This window comes from Schistocerca nitens, chromosome 6 (genome assembly GCF_023898315.1).
Source record: "Schistocerca nitens isolate TAMUIC-IGC-003100 chromosome 6, iqSchNite1.1, whole genome shotgun sequence".
In the NCBI taxonomy this organism is placed as follows: domain Eukaryota; kingdom Metazoa; phylum Arthropoda; class Insecta; order Orthoptera; family Acrididae; genus Schistocerca; species Schistocerca nitens.
In genome coordinates this window covers 367,110,738-367,127,048 of record NC_064619.1, presented here as the reverse complement: position 1 = coordinate 367,127,048, position 16,311 = coordinate 367,110,738, and the positions used below count along the sequence as shown (strand labels likewise).

General features: G+C 40.3%; 1 protein-coding gene across 1 annotated transcript in view; it reads left to right on the top strand.

Annotated features, from left to right (window-relative positions):
• Positions 1-16,311, top strand: part of LOC126263364 (dynein axonemal heavy chain 10) — a 1,742,213-nt gene that overhangs the window by 688,606 nt on the left and 1,037,296 nt on the right. Inside the window, exons 24-25 of the mRNA XM_049960456.1 lie at positions 6,170-6,288; positions 11,375-11,561. Coding sequence (XP_049816413.1) covers positions 6,170-6,288; positions 11,375-11,561 — 306 coding nt within the window. The remainder of the gene's footprint in view (positions 1-6,169; positions 6,289-11,374; positions 11,562-16,311) is intronic.

Genomic DNA, 16,311 nt, shown 5'->3' with positions numbered 1-16,311 from the left:
CCACTACACACTGATTCTATATCCTCGACCTGTCTCTGCAGACCAGCCACTTCCTTTACGACTGACCATATGGTTTTAATTTTATCCTGAGACTTAGCTATTCTATCTGCATACCACATACTTTTTCCCTTCTTAATAACATTGTTAAGCATCTTACAATACTGTTTGTAATGGGCTGCTGCATTTAGATTTTGACTGTTTCTAACGTTTTGATATAATTGCCACTTTGTTCTACAAGATATTCTTATCCCTCTAGTCAGCCACCCAGGCTGCCTATTTGTTCTAGTACCCTGTTTTGAACATTCTAACGGAAAGCAACTTTCAAAGAGCACGAGAAAATGATATAATGTTGTATATGAATCAGGAGGCAGAATTAGTCTGTGGAACTATGTATTAATGTTTAATAGTAACCACTATTCAAGTAGTAGCATATGACACTTTATTTTTGCACTTAGAACACTGTATAACATGATCACACACGTTATCAAACCAAAACATCAGATTGTAAAAGGAGTCAAAGAGGTTTAGCATGAAGAAGTGACAATTGAGGAAGTGACAGCTGATCATCACACCTATTGCATGAAGGACTGTTATGGTGGACACCTCGAAATTGTGGTGCCATCAAGGAGGATGAACGGGATGACCTGCTCTAATAATGTAGTCATGATGGAGTGTATGCGATTGCAGTCTTTCTCAGTGTATTCCACTGATGAATTCTTCTCGGGTTATTAGTCGAGTGGTGGCGTCAACTTGTCCCAATGTTTCAATTAATTTCATACCCAACATCTTCTGGCATCAGAAGATGATAGGTCGAAACTCGTCGAAACATTGCGACAAGATGACACCACCACTCAGCTGATAACCTGAGAAGAATTCACCACGATGGAATGTGTTGCTGAAGGATCGGTATGACGACAATAAGGCATCCACCTGTGTTGCAGAACACAGGGGTATTGTCTTCATCTGTGTCAGGCGGAGTGTTGAAAGTGCGAAGTAGCATTACATGGATGATGGAAGGATCCTCTGGAGAGCATGGATAAGTGAGGACAATGAACAACACACCCTCTCACAGTTGAAGAGGAAGATCCTCAATGGCATATGCTGAGACGTCAATGATGAATCTCATGGTGCTTGAGTGGGTGGAAGAGGGTGACAGTTCTTGAGGCACGGTGGCAGGCACACACAAGCACGTAGCAGTCGAGTGCTTTTTCTCATCAAAATGTGTGAACAGCACTGCACACGAATCACTTTCACTGAGAGAGGTGAAGCACATGGTACTGCATGTGCATGACTTTCACTGAGAGGTGAAGCACAGGTTGTCAGTTGGTACTATGGGATTAGGAGTCTACACCAGATGAAGGTCGGAACAAGCCAGAAGGGAGGGAATGGAATCATTCTGGTTGCATGATGATTTCACACAATTTAGTGACACCATATGGCATTTGCTTGGAAACAAATGTCGATAGTGTTTGCACCACAGTCAAAGACCTTGTAGGTGCCTAAATATGGAGGCTGAAGGTTGGGTTGAACAGAATCATCATGAAGCATCACATGCTCACAATGTGGCAACTCTTTCTGTAGGAAAACTTGAGGCGTAGAGTGACAATAAGGGGGAGGCAGTTGCATGCAGGCCACATTTGAGAGTACATGCTCAACTAGGTAGGCAGCTCAGTTAACGAAGCAGGAGTGTCATCCTCAACAAACTTAGCTGGAAGAGCAAGACGTTCTCCATAGATCTTGGCCAAAAAGGTGCATAGTTCGTCTTTGAAAGCAGTATGGATCCTCAAGAGAATCCTTGATAGGGTTTCAGACTGGGAGTCATCATGGCACTTAAGAGCAGTTTTCAGAGTCATGTGCCAATGTTCCATCAAGCCATTACTCTGAGGATGATATGCTGTTCTGTGGAATTTGTTAGAGCCACACAAATCACACAGTTTATTCAAAAATAACATCTCAAATTGCTGCTCTTGGTTGATGGTGATGGAGGAGGGCAGCGAAAGTGTGTGAGCCAGTTACTGATGAAAAGTCACGGTGCAGAGCCAGCCATGATATCAGGTAGAGGGACCGTTTTGATCCACTTGGTGGTGCAATCAACAATGGATAGTATATACTGATAACTACTTAAAGGGGGTAGGAGTCCAATGAGGTCAAAATAAACATGGCGAAATCTGCTCTTAGGGTTATCAAACTGACCTAATGGCAGTTGGGCATGCTTACCAATTTTATTACGTTGGCAAGGGAGGCAGGCCCTGCCCGGCTCCAACTGTGGCAGCCCTAGTTAATGCCGTGCCACACAAAATCGCACTCCATAACCAACTTATTAGTAGCCTTAATACCAGGTTAGGCCAGGTTTTTGTAAGGCCAAAAAGAGTTGAAAGTGAAGAGATGTGGGAACCACAGGTCTAAGAGTACCCATGGAAACATTGCATTAAATTGGAGATGTTGAGCCAGGGAGGTGACAGGATTGTGTGATAAGGGACGATGAAGGGTCATTGATTAAGTCCTGCGCATCTGCATCCAAAGGCTATTGCCTCAAGAGTTCATTCAGGTCGATGGTAGAAGAAACAGCATACACACATGACATGTAGTCTCCCACTTTAATGGATATCTATTGAATATTGGCAACGAGGTCCATATCATGGAAATGGTGAGGGGGTATGTCAGGTGAGCGGTTGCAAAGAGCATCAGACAGCAGTCAGTGTTGTGTGAACACAGTGACTTCTCCTTCTTCAATGTCCTGTCGAAAACAACATATAGCCTTTTAAAGGCCAGAATCTCCCTGTCAAAGGTGGTCCATTTACACTGGGAGGCTGAAAGTTTTTTGGAGAAGAAACGCTGAAGCTGAGAGAGATGCTGCTGTAAGACAGTTCTGACGGAGGTTTCACTCGCATCAGTAGTGATGGGTAGGCAAGCATCAGTGATATATGTACCTGCCTGACTGCATTTGTAAGGGCCATCTTGAGGTCAAGGGAAGAGCATTTCATATCTTCTCGCCACTAAACCTAATGAGACCCAGAAGTGTTGTTTCCAGCCAAAGCATCTGTTCAAGAGGCCTGAAGAGAGGGGGCATGGGGAATGTGACATCAGAAAAAGTTCACCATCCCAAGAAACTATCTCAATTCTTGATAGCTTTCAAGGAGAGGGAGGTTATTGATGTAGTCAATGTGGTCAGATGTCAGGCTGATACCCTGAGGTGAGAAAGGATGTCTGAGAAACAGGACGCGGGAGCTTTGGAGTTGTGATTTTTTGTGGTTGATTTCCACACCATGGTCAGAAATAAATTGCTGGACCTGTTGAAAATGATGTTGATGTTCCTTGATGGAGGGAGAAAAAATGAGCATGTCATTCAGGTACCCGAAGCTAAAGTGGAGCAAAAACAGTATAGAGTCAGTAAATTGTTGCCAAGTTTGAGCTGCAATTTTAAGACCATATGGCATGAAACAGTATTCATACAATCCAAAGGGAATAGTGATCACTGTTTTTGGAATGTCGTCCTCAAACATTGGAATCTGATGGTATGCTTTGCACCAGTTGATCACGCTGAAAACTTGTTTGCTGTTAAGTTTCTGGGCGAAGTCCTGAAAATGGGGAATAGAGTAACTGTCCAGAGATGTAAGAGTTTTCAGTTTGTGGTAGTCTCGACAAAGGCAGAAAGAACTGTCTTTTTTGGCACCATGTGAATAGGTGCTATCAGAGGGGTGTACAATACTCTTGTCTGACAGTTCCTGCACCACAGCCTTAGCATGATGTAACATGGTAGCATTAAGGTGGCAAGATGGGTGGCATACTGGGGATTCATCTGCAATATGCAATCTATGGCACATACTGCTAGTAATCGCACCAATCGGACATGCAGAGTCACTAGTCAAAAGAATGGGTGATGTTGAGAGAAGTCTGAGGCGTGGCACATGAAACACAAGAAGTGTTAAGGTCACTAAACTGAGAAACCAGTGGTGAAGACATCGAAGGCAAGTGCCCAGACTCCTAGATATAGGGTGCCTTTGAAATAGAGAACTCTCCCATCACCTAGTAGTCTAGCTGCAATTTATTCATCATGTCGACAGTCTGCCAGTGTAGAGTCGCTGGAGTGAAGAACAAAGATGTCATGGCACTGCAGAGCGACATCAGTGAGAACAGCTGTGAGGGACGCAGGAAGCTATGCAAATTTGGTAGATGCCCAAACAAGTGGCTCAGATGAATTGTCTGGATGGGCCATTTTTGGGGAGGAGAAACATAGGATAGTCTTGCGTGATGAGTAGTGCAGTAACACTGCCTTGCGGAGGTCAGGGAGAGGCCCTGGCAGTGAAGGAAATGTATGTCAATAATGGGAACATCCACATTGGTCATTTAAAAAGTCCAAGTAAGAAACAAGTCAGGCAAGAACTGCAGTCATAGAGTCACAGCCCTGAAGACACCAATAGGAGAGTGATTATCAGCAGGTAGAACCATCGATGATGGGAGATAACCTGCTGGAGTGAGTGACTTCGAACCACACTCAAATTGGTACCAGTATCAACCAGAAAGAAGGACTGTGTAGCAAGATCCTGCACGTAAAGCCTGCTGAAAGGCAGATAATCTGGAGATAGTGACTGATGTGGGAGGAGGTGCTGAGGAGAAACAGCACAGGACAGCACACCTAAACTGAACCAAATCGTGTGTTTGGGTCACATGCACATGGAAGAGAGTAGTTCCTTGCTGCGCATCACCAAATGTGATGTGGAAGCATCACAGTGAATACAGTGTGGCACACAACAGGAGTCAGTCATGCCATATGTTACACTGTGCTGGGTACCAAAAGCAGGAGGTTCTGTGGGAGGGGGAGCCAGCAAGGCTCAAGTCTGGCCAACAGGTGGCAACAGTAACACCTCACACGATGTGTGGTATCCTCATCCGTTAGGAGGAGGGCTGCTGGTGGGGTGCCAGTGAGGCAAGCGGCTCAACCATATCAGACGAACAGAGCTTCGTACAGGGTAAGAGCTGCCGATGGCTGATAATGTTGTATGCCCTATCTGAGATGCAGAGGTGAGCATCCAGAGGATCAGTTACCATTAGACAACAGTTGCAAGTGAAGGTCATGTGGGAGCTTGAGTGTTTATAAAGTCCACAGGACAGAATCAGGCAGCATATCCTAATAGACAAGGGTGCGCAGATGCCACAAAAGTTGCAAAAGAGTTTTATCTCCTAACACTTCCTCATAAATGATGTACAGGAGGGCATCTTCATGCGAGTGAAAGAGGTGCTCAACAATAATCAAATTGGTGTTTCCTTACTTCAGGAAAGAAGATGGGGAGGGTATGAAATCACTGATTAGGTCAGTATGTCACATGTAGATGTGAGATGAGACTTACAAATTTTGTGTCAATCACTGTGCACACCGTGAATGTTGAGGATGTTATCTACCAGTGTGAACCAAGTCTTTGGGCTGTCCTTGGTGAGTGCAGGAAACCAAGGTAAGTGGCCGACTTGTGCTTATGTCACCACTTCAGCATCAATAGTTGAACAGGTGGATGACGAGGTGGGTCATTGGTCCAGTGAAAACTCATCAATATTCTGCACACCATCCTCGAAGGAAACATGTGAGAGAACCAATGCTTGGGTGTAGGTGGACATAACACAGGAAACGGTACAGTAGTGACTGGTGCGCTAGATGATCCGTGGCCCAAGGTCTGTGCAGAATCCATAAAAAAGGCACGCAAAAAACCTGATGTGGCAGGCATGGATTGATGAGAAGCCAGCAGGTGCAGGTGAAACATAGGTAATGTGCCGAATGACAGAGGTGTGAGGACACTGGTCTGGAAAGTGGTATGTCACCCGAGGACTCGGTGGCGACCAGCAGAGGGTGGCAGGGAAGGCTCGGCGCAGCAGGTGTGGAAGCGTAAAACAACATAGTGCTAGGAATGGATTCAGACAAAGTTGCAATTCTGTCCAGTGTGGAAGAAAAGGCAGCCCTGGTCAGCATATACCAAAATGGTGCAGAAGAAGCAGGCAGGCTGGTAGGTAAGCCAGCAGTAGCAGTACTGGCACTGGCAAATAAGTAAGCGTCCCATGAACTGATCCTCTTGCATAACTGGCATAGAATTGGAATACGGGCACATTGTATTGTCCAGGTGACGTAGTGTCACATTCGGCAGCATGACTTGGACTTGCTGCCATGGAGGCATGCACACAGACAGGTTATGGTGCTCCATTTATGAGTCCAGTAGCACAAGTAGATGAGCTGTGGCTGAAACTTGTACTGCAAGCAACAAATGCTAAACTTGTGATACATTTGGTGCACACAAATGGAAAGTAACTTAGCCTCTTTCAGAATCCATTGTCTATGACTATTACACGAATATAACTGTGTAGCGTGGTGAAGAAAATATGACAACTGCATGAAGTTATGGTCACCAATGTGGAACTACATATGACTGGTTAATAGTAACCACTATACATACAGTAGTGTACAACACTTTATTTTTTCACTTAGAACACACTATAACAAGATTCCACACTTGTTGTTAAGCCAAAACCTCACAATGGGGAAGGAGTCAAAGAGGTTCAATCCGAAGAAGCAACTATCATAAATCGATAGTCACCACAAATCTTTTAGACAGCCATACAAGTATTGTTATGAATTTCATTAAGGAAGCAGCCACTGAGAGAGCTGTTTATGATGTTGTGTAACTTGTTTACTAATTTTACACAAATGTGTCAGCTTTAAATTGTGAAAATACACAGTTCATTTGATTTTGTATGATCAAAAACATCTTAGGTCCAATTAATGTTCTATAACAAAAAGAAACAAATTTGTAAATTTGAAGATTTTTTTTGTTTGCGTATTGATAAAGAGTTAAAATGAACAAACCAGGTATTTTGACTTAGCGGTAATTGCAAACATTAGACAAGACACTTAATGTTAGCATTTGACCAAAGCCTTCATCTGCTAAAGAAAGAGGAACACACACATATTCAGTCATACTAGCTTGTTTGAATGAGTGTGTGTGTGTTTCCTTTTCTTTTTATGACAAAGGCTTTGGCTGAAAGCTAATGTGTGGGATATGTAAGTGTCTTTCAATTGTCCCTGCCTGCAACTTAATGTATCATCTTTACAATAAGTGGTAAAAGTAGCAATCCATCTTTTTCCTTACAATGTTTTATATGTTTTCGTTCATTAATTTTGATGAGGCAATTATTTGACATAACTCCACCCTTAGGCAAAGTAAAGTATTCATAGTACCAGCAGCACAATTTCTACCTTATGTGCGTATGTTTAAGCAGATAGGAATATTAATGACAGCTTCACAATACATTTATTCACTGATGAAGTTTATTGTCAGCAGTCTATTTAAGTAACAGACATAGTCAAAAGTAACATACTAGAAGGATATAGATGGGACTAAAATACATAGATATAAATGGGTTTGATAGTCTACTGATGAAAATAAAATATCTAACAGACAGTGACAAAATTTTCAAATACAAATTAAAATGTTGTTGTTGTTGTGGTCTTCAGTCCTGAGACTGGTTTGATGCAGCTCTCCATGCTACTCTATCCTGTGCAAGCTTCTTCATCTCCCAGTACCTACTGCAACCTACATCCTTCTGAATCTGTTTAGTGTATTCATCTCTTGGTCTCCCTCTACGATTTTTACCCTCCACGCTGCCCTCCAATACTAAATGTGTGATCCCTTGATGCCTCAGAACATGTCCTACCAACCGATCCCTTCTTCTAGTCAAGTTGTGCCACAAACTTCTTTTCTCCCCAATCCTATTCAGTACCTCCTCATTAGTTATATGATCTACCCATCTAATCTTCAGCATTCTTCTGTAGCACCACATTTCAAAAGCTTCTATTCTCTTCTTGTTCAAACTAGTTATCGTCCATGTTTCACTTCCATACATGGCTACACTCCATACAAATACTTTCAGAAACGACTTCCTGCCATTTAAATCTATACCCGATGTTAACAAATTTCTCTTCTTCAGAAACGCTTTCCTTGCCATTGCCAGTCTACATTTGATATCCTCTACTTCGACCATCATCAGTTATTTTGCTCCCCAAATAGCAAAACTCCTTTACTGCTTTAAGTGTCTCATTTCCTAATCTAATTCCCTCAGCATCACCCGACTTAATTCGACTACATTCCATTATCCTCGTTTTGCTTTTGTTGATGTTCATCTTATATCCTCCTTTTAAGACACTATCCATTCCGTTCAACTGCTCTTCCAATTCCTTTGCTGTCTCCGACAGAATTACAATGTCATCGGCGAACCTTAAAGTTTTTATTTCTTCTCCATGGATTTTAATACCTACTCTGACTTTTTCTTTTGTTTCCTGTACTGCTTGCTCAATATACAGATTGAATAAAATCAGGGAGAGGCTACGACCCTGTCACACTCCCTTCCCAACCACTGCTTCCCTTTCATGCCCCTCGACTCTTATAACTGCCATTTGGTTTCTGTACAAATTTTAAATAGCCTTTCGCTCCCTGTATTTTACTCCTGCTACCTTCAGAATTTGAAAGAGAGTATTCCAGTCAACATTGTCAAAAGCTTCTCTAAGCCTACAAATGCTAGAAACGTAGGTTTGCCTTTTCTTAATCTAGCTTCTAAAATATGTCGTAGGGTCAGTATTGCCTCACGTGTCCCCATATTTCTATGGAATCCAAACTGATCTTCCCCAAGGTCGGCTTCTACCAGTTCTTCCATTCGTCTGTAAAGAATTCGCGTTAGTATTTTGCAGCTGTGACTGATAGTTTGGTAATTTTCACATCTGTCAACGCCTGCTTTCTTTGGGGTTGGAATTATTATATTCTTCTTGAAGTTTGAGGGTATTTTGCCTGTCTCATACATCTTGCTCACCAGATGGTAGAGTTTTGTCAGGACTGGCTCTCCCAAGGCTGTGAGTAGTTCTAATGGAATGTTGTCTACTCCCAGGGCCTTGTTTCGGCTCAGGTCTTTCAGTGCTCTGTCAATCTCTGCACGCAGTATCTTATCTCCCATTTCATCTTGATCTACATCCTCTTCCGTTTCCATAATATTGTCCTCAAGTACATCACCCTTGTACAGACCCTCTATATACTCCTTCCACCTTTCTGCTTTCCCTTCTTTGCTTAGAACTGGGTTTCCATCTGAGCTCCTTATATTCATACAAGTTGTTCTCTTTTCTCCAAAGGTCTCTTTAATTTTCCTGTAGGCAGTATCTATCTTACCTCTAGTAAGATAAGCCTCTATATCCTTACATTTGTCCTCTAGCCATGCCCGCTTAGCCATTTTGCTCTTCCTGTCGATCTCATTTTTGAGACGTTTGTATTCCTTTTTGCCTGCTTCATTTACTGCATTTTTATATTTTCTCCTTTCGTCAATGAAATTCAGTATCTCTTCTGTTACCCATGGATTTCTTCTAGCCTCGTCTTTTTACCTACTTGATCCTCTGCTGCCTTCACTATTTCATCTCTCAAAGCTACCCATTCTTCTTCTACTGTATTTCTTTCCCCCATTCCTGTCAATTGTTCCCGCTCTCCCTGAAACTCTGTACAACCTCTGGCTTAGTCAGTTTATCTAGGTCCCATCTCCTTAAATTCCCACCTTTTTGCAGTTTCTTCAATTTTAATCTACAGTTCATAACCAATATATTGTGGTCAGAATCCACATCTGACCCTGGAAATGTCTTACAATTTAAAACCTGTTTCCTAAATCTCTGCCTTACCATAATATAATCTATCTGATACCTTTTGGTATTTCCAGGGTTCTTCCATGTATACAACCTTCTTTGATGATTCTTAAACCAAGTGTTAGCTATGATTAAGTTATGCTCTGCGCAAAGTTCTACCAGACGGCTTCCTTTTTCATTTCTTACCCCCAATCCATATTCACCTACTACATTTCCTTCTCTCCCTTTTTCCTACTACCGAATTCCAGTCACCCAAGACCTTTAAATTTTCGTCTCCCTTCACTATCTGAATAATTTATTTTATTTCATCATACATTTCTTCAATTTCTTCGTCATCTGCAGAGCTAGTTGGCATATAGACTTGTACTACTGTCGTAGGCATGGGCTTCGTGTCTATCTTGGCCACAACAATGCGTTCACTGTGCTGTTTGTAGTAGCTTACCCACATTCCTATTGTTTTATTCATTATTAAACCTACTCCTGCAATACCCCTATTTGATTTTGTATTTATGATGCTGTGTTCACCTGACCAAAAGTCCTTTTCCTCCTGCCACTGAACTTCACTAATTCCCACCATATCCAACTTTAACCTATCCATTTCCCTTTTTAAATTTTCTAACCTATCTGCCCGATTAAGGGATCTGACATTCCACGCTCCGATCCATAGAACCCCAGTATTCTTTCTCCTGGTAACAACGTCCTCCTTAGTAGTCTCCACCCGGCGATCCGAATGGGGGACTATTTTACCTTCAGAATATTTAACCAAGAGGACGCCATCATCATTTATCGATACAGTAAACCTGCATGCCCTCGGGAAAAATTACGGCCATAGTTTCCTCTTGCTTTCAGTCGTTCGTAGTACCAGCACAGCAAGGCCGTTTTGGTTAGTGTTACAAGGCCAGATCAGTCAATCATCCAGACTGTTGCCCCTGCAACTACTGAAAAGGCTGCTGCCCCTCTTCAGGAACCACACGTTTGTCTGGGCTCTCAACAGGTACCCCTCTGTTGTGGTTGCACCTACGGTACGGCTATCTGTATCGCTGAGGCACGCAAGCCTCCACACCAACAGCAAGGGTCTATGATTCATGGGGGGGGGGGGGGGGGGAGGACAAATTAAAATAGTTTCTCTTTAACAGTTGCTTCCATTCCTTAGGAAAAATATTGACAATATGAACTGGGCAGATCGCCACTCACCACATAGAGGAGGCACTGTGTGGCAGACAACCTCAATCATGCTTCATTTGTGAAAGATGTTGTCTCCTTCTCCCTGTTCCTACAGTGGAAATAGTTTTTCGTCTCTTACTTAATCACTCACACTTAATCTAAAACATATATTGGACCGTGCCCTATTCGATTTATTCCTCCATCTAATTGTGATCCCCCCCCCTCCCTCTGTGAATCATCCCTTGTTAACTTCCTGGATAAAACCTGTCTGTCAGTCAACGCCTTCTCTACATAGTGAGTAGCAACCTATCCATATCCTGTAGTTGTTATTCAATCCTTGAATTTCCGTTGTTTGTTAGATAAAATACTGAACAGAAATAAGTACTTAAATACCCATAAATCACCTTTATGTAAACATATATTTCTAAGAAATGATGGAATTTTTCTAGTACAAACAGTGCCTATTGTTCTGGTTGTGTCAACTACATTTGAATTCTGGAGAATAATGAATTTTAAGATGTAATTGTTGAAAAAAGTTGTTTTCATCATTCTTAGAGCATTGTATTTTTTTCATTTGCAGGAATATTCTCCCCAGTTTGCTGAGCTTGATGAACAGCGTCTTGAATTCATGAACACAGAAATGCTATTTGATTTGCCTCCAGCTGACTACTCAGCCTTTGTTGAAGCAAAGACAGAAATGGAGGGACTGGAGATGATATATGATTTATACAGATCACAGAAGGTAAGATATTATAGCAGAGATATAAATAAAAGATGGTACAAAAATGCAACATTAGATCATCTTCTGCTGAAACAAGACCATTTAATGATTGCTGGCAGATAAACAAACATAAAAACAAAAACTGATCTTTCAAGTAGTTCAGTTATTGGGAGTAAGAAGCAGACAGCAAGTAGAAAAAAAGTAAAGGATGCTAACTGAAAGCAAAGGTATTCTAAAACTTCATCAGGACAGAAACAAACTGTGTAACAGGAATAAGGAGGAATATTGACTTTTAAAGCTGACATTTAAATTAAAAATGAACTGAGAGACACTACAGGCAGTTAATTGACAAAGTTATTAATTAAACTTGGAAAAAGTCATATCAAGAAAATGAAAGCATGTGTCAATTATGGAAACTAAAACTGCAAGAGATCACAAGATGCAGCTGAATTTTTTTTTTTTTTTTATTTATTGTGATACATTTTTCATAGATCAATTATTGTGGTATAGCACATGTACGTGGAACAAGTCAAAACATTCAGTTCATTGTTATGTTGTGTTAAAATCATAAACAATACAGGGTTAAAACACAACATTCAGATATTACTTGAACATACAGTTTGATTTGTGACTAGTAAGAACATTTCCATGAATTACAGAACACAAAAAATATGATTTTTAAGGTGTAATTAAAGCAGCAAGGGCCATTAAAATGGGACACACAGAGGTATGTGAAATAGTCATATCTGTTGGTGTTGAAGAATTCATCTTGAGAACAAAAACTTTTTTGAAACAACAAATCCTGTAGGCTGCATGAAATAATCTGTTATTACTTCATTATGGACTTGAGATTACTTCAAAATCAGTTGAAAATTTTTGTGCTACTGTATTTTATACTTTTTTGCACTAGAGACACATTCTTTAGGTCACACTGTAATGCTACAGTTCCTTCTTATATTATGGTGGTGGTATGACTCTTTTGTTTCATATCAAGAAGGATTGTGTAGTATGAATGTCATGTTCAAGAGGAGATACTGTGAGGTAGTGGTTAATATCCCAACTGGCTTCAAAAGAGTACAAGATGAGGTTTTTGGAAGCACTTCACACACAACTCAGCCAAATTTTTTCTGAATGGTAAAGACTTTCTTTCGACAGCAATGAATTGCGCCAGGAGAGGATTACACAACACATTAGGGAATGGAAGTAGCCAAAATAAATGGATTTTGAGACATTTATGTCTCTGAGTTTTTAGATTATACTGATGGTAAATGTTGCTGAGCTAAATCTTTTCAATGTTTTGAGGATGTGGTGTTCCTCATTAAGCCTGTTATCTACAGTGCATCCAAAAAGTCTCTCTGAAGTGGTGACCTGCATATCTCACTTTGCGGGGTGGGTAAGGCTGGCAGCACACTCATGTTGTTATATGAGCTAGAGGCTGGGATTCACTGCTAGTGATTGCAGTAATGTTGGGAGATGGAATTCAATATTATTACAATTAAAACAATGAAATAACTTAATTATATTAATTACAATTAAATCTACTGTACTCACCAATAGGTGCTGGAAATGTTTTCGTCTTTGTTGAAGGCATAGTTGAACACATTTACAAAACAAGTATTTCTGTGCTTGCTGCCGAAGATGACCACACAAACAAACTTAACATTTACATTTATTTACAGACATCTTTACCAATTTGCACATGTAATCAAATGCAGATAATCAATTACCACCGTCTTTGATTCATCAATTGGCTTTCTATTATTTTGAAACATAAATGTTTTACCCTTACCCCAAAGGAAATAGTCAGGCAGAGGCAGATCCAGTGAGTGCGGGGGCCAGAAACATCTTGTAATTATTCTGTCTCCAGAGATGTCATCTAGAAGTCATAGGGACTGGTGTCCCATATGAGTGGGAGCAGTAGTGTTGTCTTGTTGAAAAAATGAATGATTGATCTCATTTTCATTCAGCAGGGCAATAAATTGATAAAATGTCTGGGAAGAATAGACACCAAAGTAACAGTAGCATCGAAAAAGATCAGCCCTATAATTCATGCTTGCATTATGGCAAACTGCACCTCAATATTCTCTGCATGCAATGGTATTTATCTTAAGGCATGTGAATTTTCTGGTGTCAAAATGTGTGAGTTTTGGAAATTAATGTAGCCAGATAGATGAAAGCAAGCCTCATGAGTGAAAAAGGTTCAATCTGAAACACCAACTCCATGTTGGTTAACAAATTGCTGGAACTGTATGGAATGCACTATTCATTTCACATGGTCCATACAACGTAATTGTCGCACAGCAGTAATTTTATATGGATACATCCCCAGCTCTTTCATTACAGCCTTACATGCTGTCATGCAAGAGACTTTAGACACTCATGATAATCTCCTCATTAATTTTGTTGGGCTCCCCTACACAGTGTCCGAAATATCATCAAGCTTCTGTTCTGTTAAAATTGTGGGCCTAACAGTTGGTGATACATCATAAAGTGAAACTATGTCTGGAGTTGAATCAAATCATCTACACTGTCACAATGTGGACATCTTGAAGCAGGAAAATGCAATTTAAATTGCCACTTCACATGCACCGTAAAGTTTCCTCCTGCACATTATAACTCTTCCATTATAAATGCCTTATAAATGCCCTGTCTACAGTAGTAACCATTCTTACTGCATCCAGCTTACCCAGCTAACATCTGCAATACACACAAAACACCACTGTTTACAACCCACCACAGAATATGTGCAGATGAGACTTGAGTGTGCTGCCAACCCTACACACCTTGAAAGGCAAGGCACGTGAGGCTCACAGCTGCTGACAGACTTTGTGGACACATGGTATATGCACACCTAAGAATTTTGAATAGTATACCTTCTATATCCACTGCATCTCATGCACTATAACAATATTCTGAGGGCTTTTGTGATTGGAATGTAGGATACAGTTAGTTTTGCTGAGGTTTAGTGCTAGACTTCTAGACTTTGCTGTGAACCATTTCATAGCATCTATAAGTAATTAGTTGACATTAAACTCTTATGTCAGTGCATGTTTTGTTGTCTATCACAGTGCTTGTGTCATCTGCAAACACTGTGAAGTGGCATAAAGCTAACGGAAGGTAAGCAGGAAGAATGTCAGAAAGTCATCACAGACCAAGCAAGCAGAGAAAAAGGCAGAAATCGTGATAAAAGTGACATAATGAATGAAGAACGAAACAAACTGAAAGGAAAAACTAGAGAAGATTGTGTGAGAGAGTTGCAAAGGTGAGCTGGAGAAGAAACTATGTGATTTAAGACAACATGAATGGTAAAAACCAACTCTGAGTTGACAGTTCATATCTCTGGTGCGAGGAAACCCTGATTTTGAGGAAGGCAGCTGGCAATAAATTGTGAAGAAAGAGGGTTCAAGTTACTCAAAATAGTGAAATGAGTACACTAATTTCTACTGTCACTATTTACTTATTTCCAGCCATTCTCTGAAATATACAGAATTTGGTACTTTTTAGAGGTATCAAACCATTTGGATAGTGATTGTTTAGTGAATTAATTCACACATTATGTTCCGTGTGTCCTTTCTTGAAGGAGAAGCTTCAAAAGAAGAAGAATGAGGATTATTCAACAGTTTTTCTTTACAGTTACATTTACAATTGAAGTAACATAAAAATGTTAATGTCATTAATGGCATAGCAGGAATCGCATCTCAACAACAGAAATCGAAGTATCACATAAACAAATAACAGCACAGGAATAAAAGTAAATTCGTAGTGTGGAAACATTACAATATGAAGTTCCACAAGGTTCAGTACTTGTCGTACTACTATTCGTGGTCTACATAAATGAAACACTAGGGCATTTCAAGAACTGTTATGTTTGCAGATATACAGGTATGCTGCAAAGGGCCCAAACAAATCCATACTAGATGCCACCAGGAGAATAATGGAACAGGTTTACCACAGGTTCACAGCAAATACATTAACTTTTAATCTTACAAAAGCTAATATTATACAATTGCAAATAAATGAAAATGGCTTACAGGTACCAGAAACACAGGTCGGTGGGTACAAGCTAAGTGAAACTCCACATGTAAAATGGACAGCAAATTGAGCTACCAAAAATATGTGAAAAAGGTAGCTGGGAAGCTCAGTTCTACTGGCCATGCACTTCGAAAAGTCTCTCATTGTGGTGACTTACAGATAGAATTGCAGAAGCATCATAATAAATGTTGCAATTCTTAAAACGTACATGCATATAAATTTACTAACACTATTTTTGGTTAAGAATAAGGCAAAATTTAGGATTAACTCTAAAATTCATAATCACTTTTTAAAAAAATGATGGCCGAATGGTACCAACTGGCCGCCATGTCATCCTCAGCCCACAGACATCACTGGATACAAATATGGAGGGGCATGTAGTCAGCACATCTCTCTTAAAGCTGTATGTCAGTTTATGAGACCACAAAATCACATTACTAGAAGTAAAATATTTTCTTTATAGAAAATGAATCCTTGAATTGGAGTCAGACAGACATTTTGGTGCAAAGCTTCTAAAAGGCTGCTAGCAGACAGTAACCAGGAGATAACTTTATTGGTATTTTGATTGTTGATAGTGTTCTGTGTAAAGTTATATAAATGCTGCATTTGAAGTAGTAGATAAAAATAACAGTTGAGTAGTTGTAAATGCTATTTTTCTTTTCAAGGTAACTGCTTATTTCCAGATATATAGTTCTTATAATTATTAATGCTGATAATAATTTAACTATTCTACTGCCCT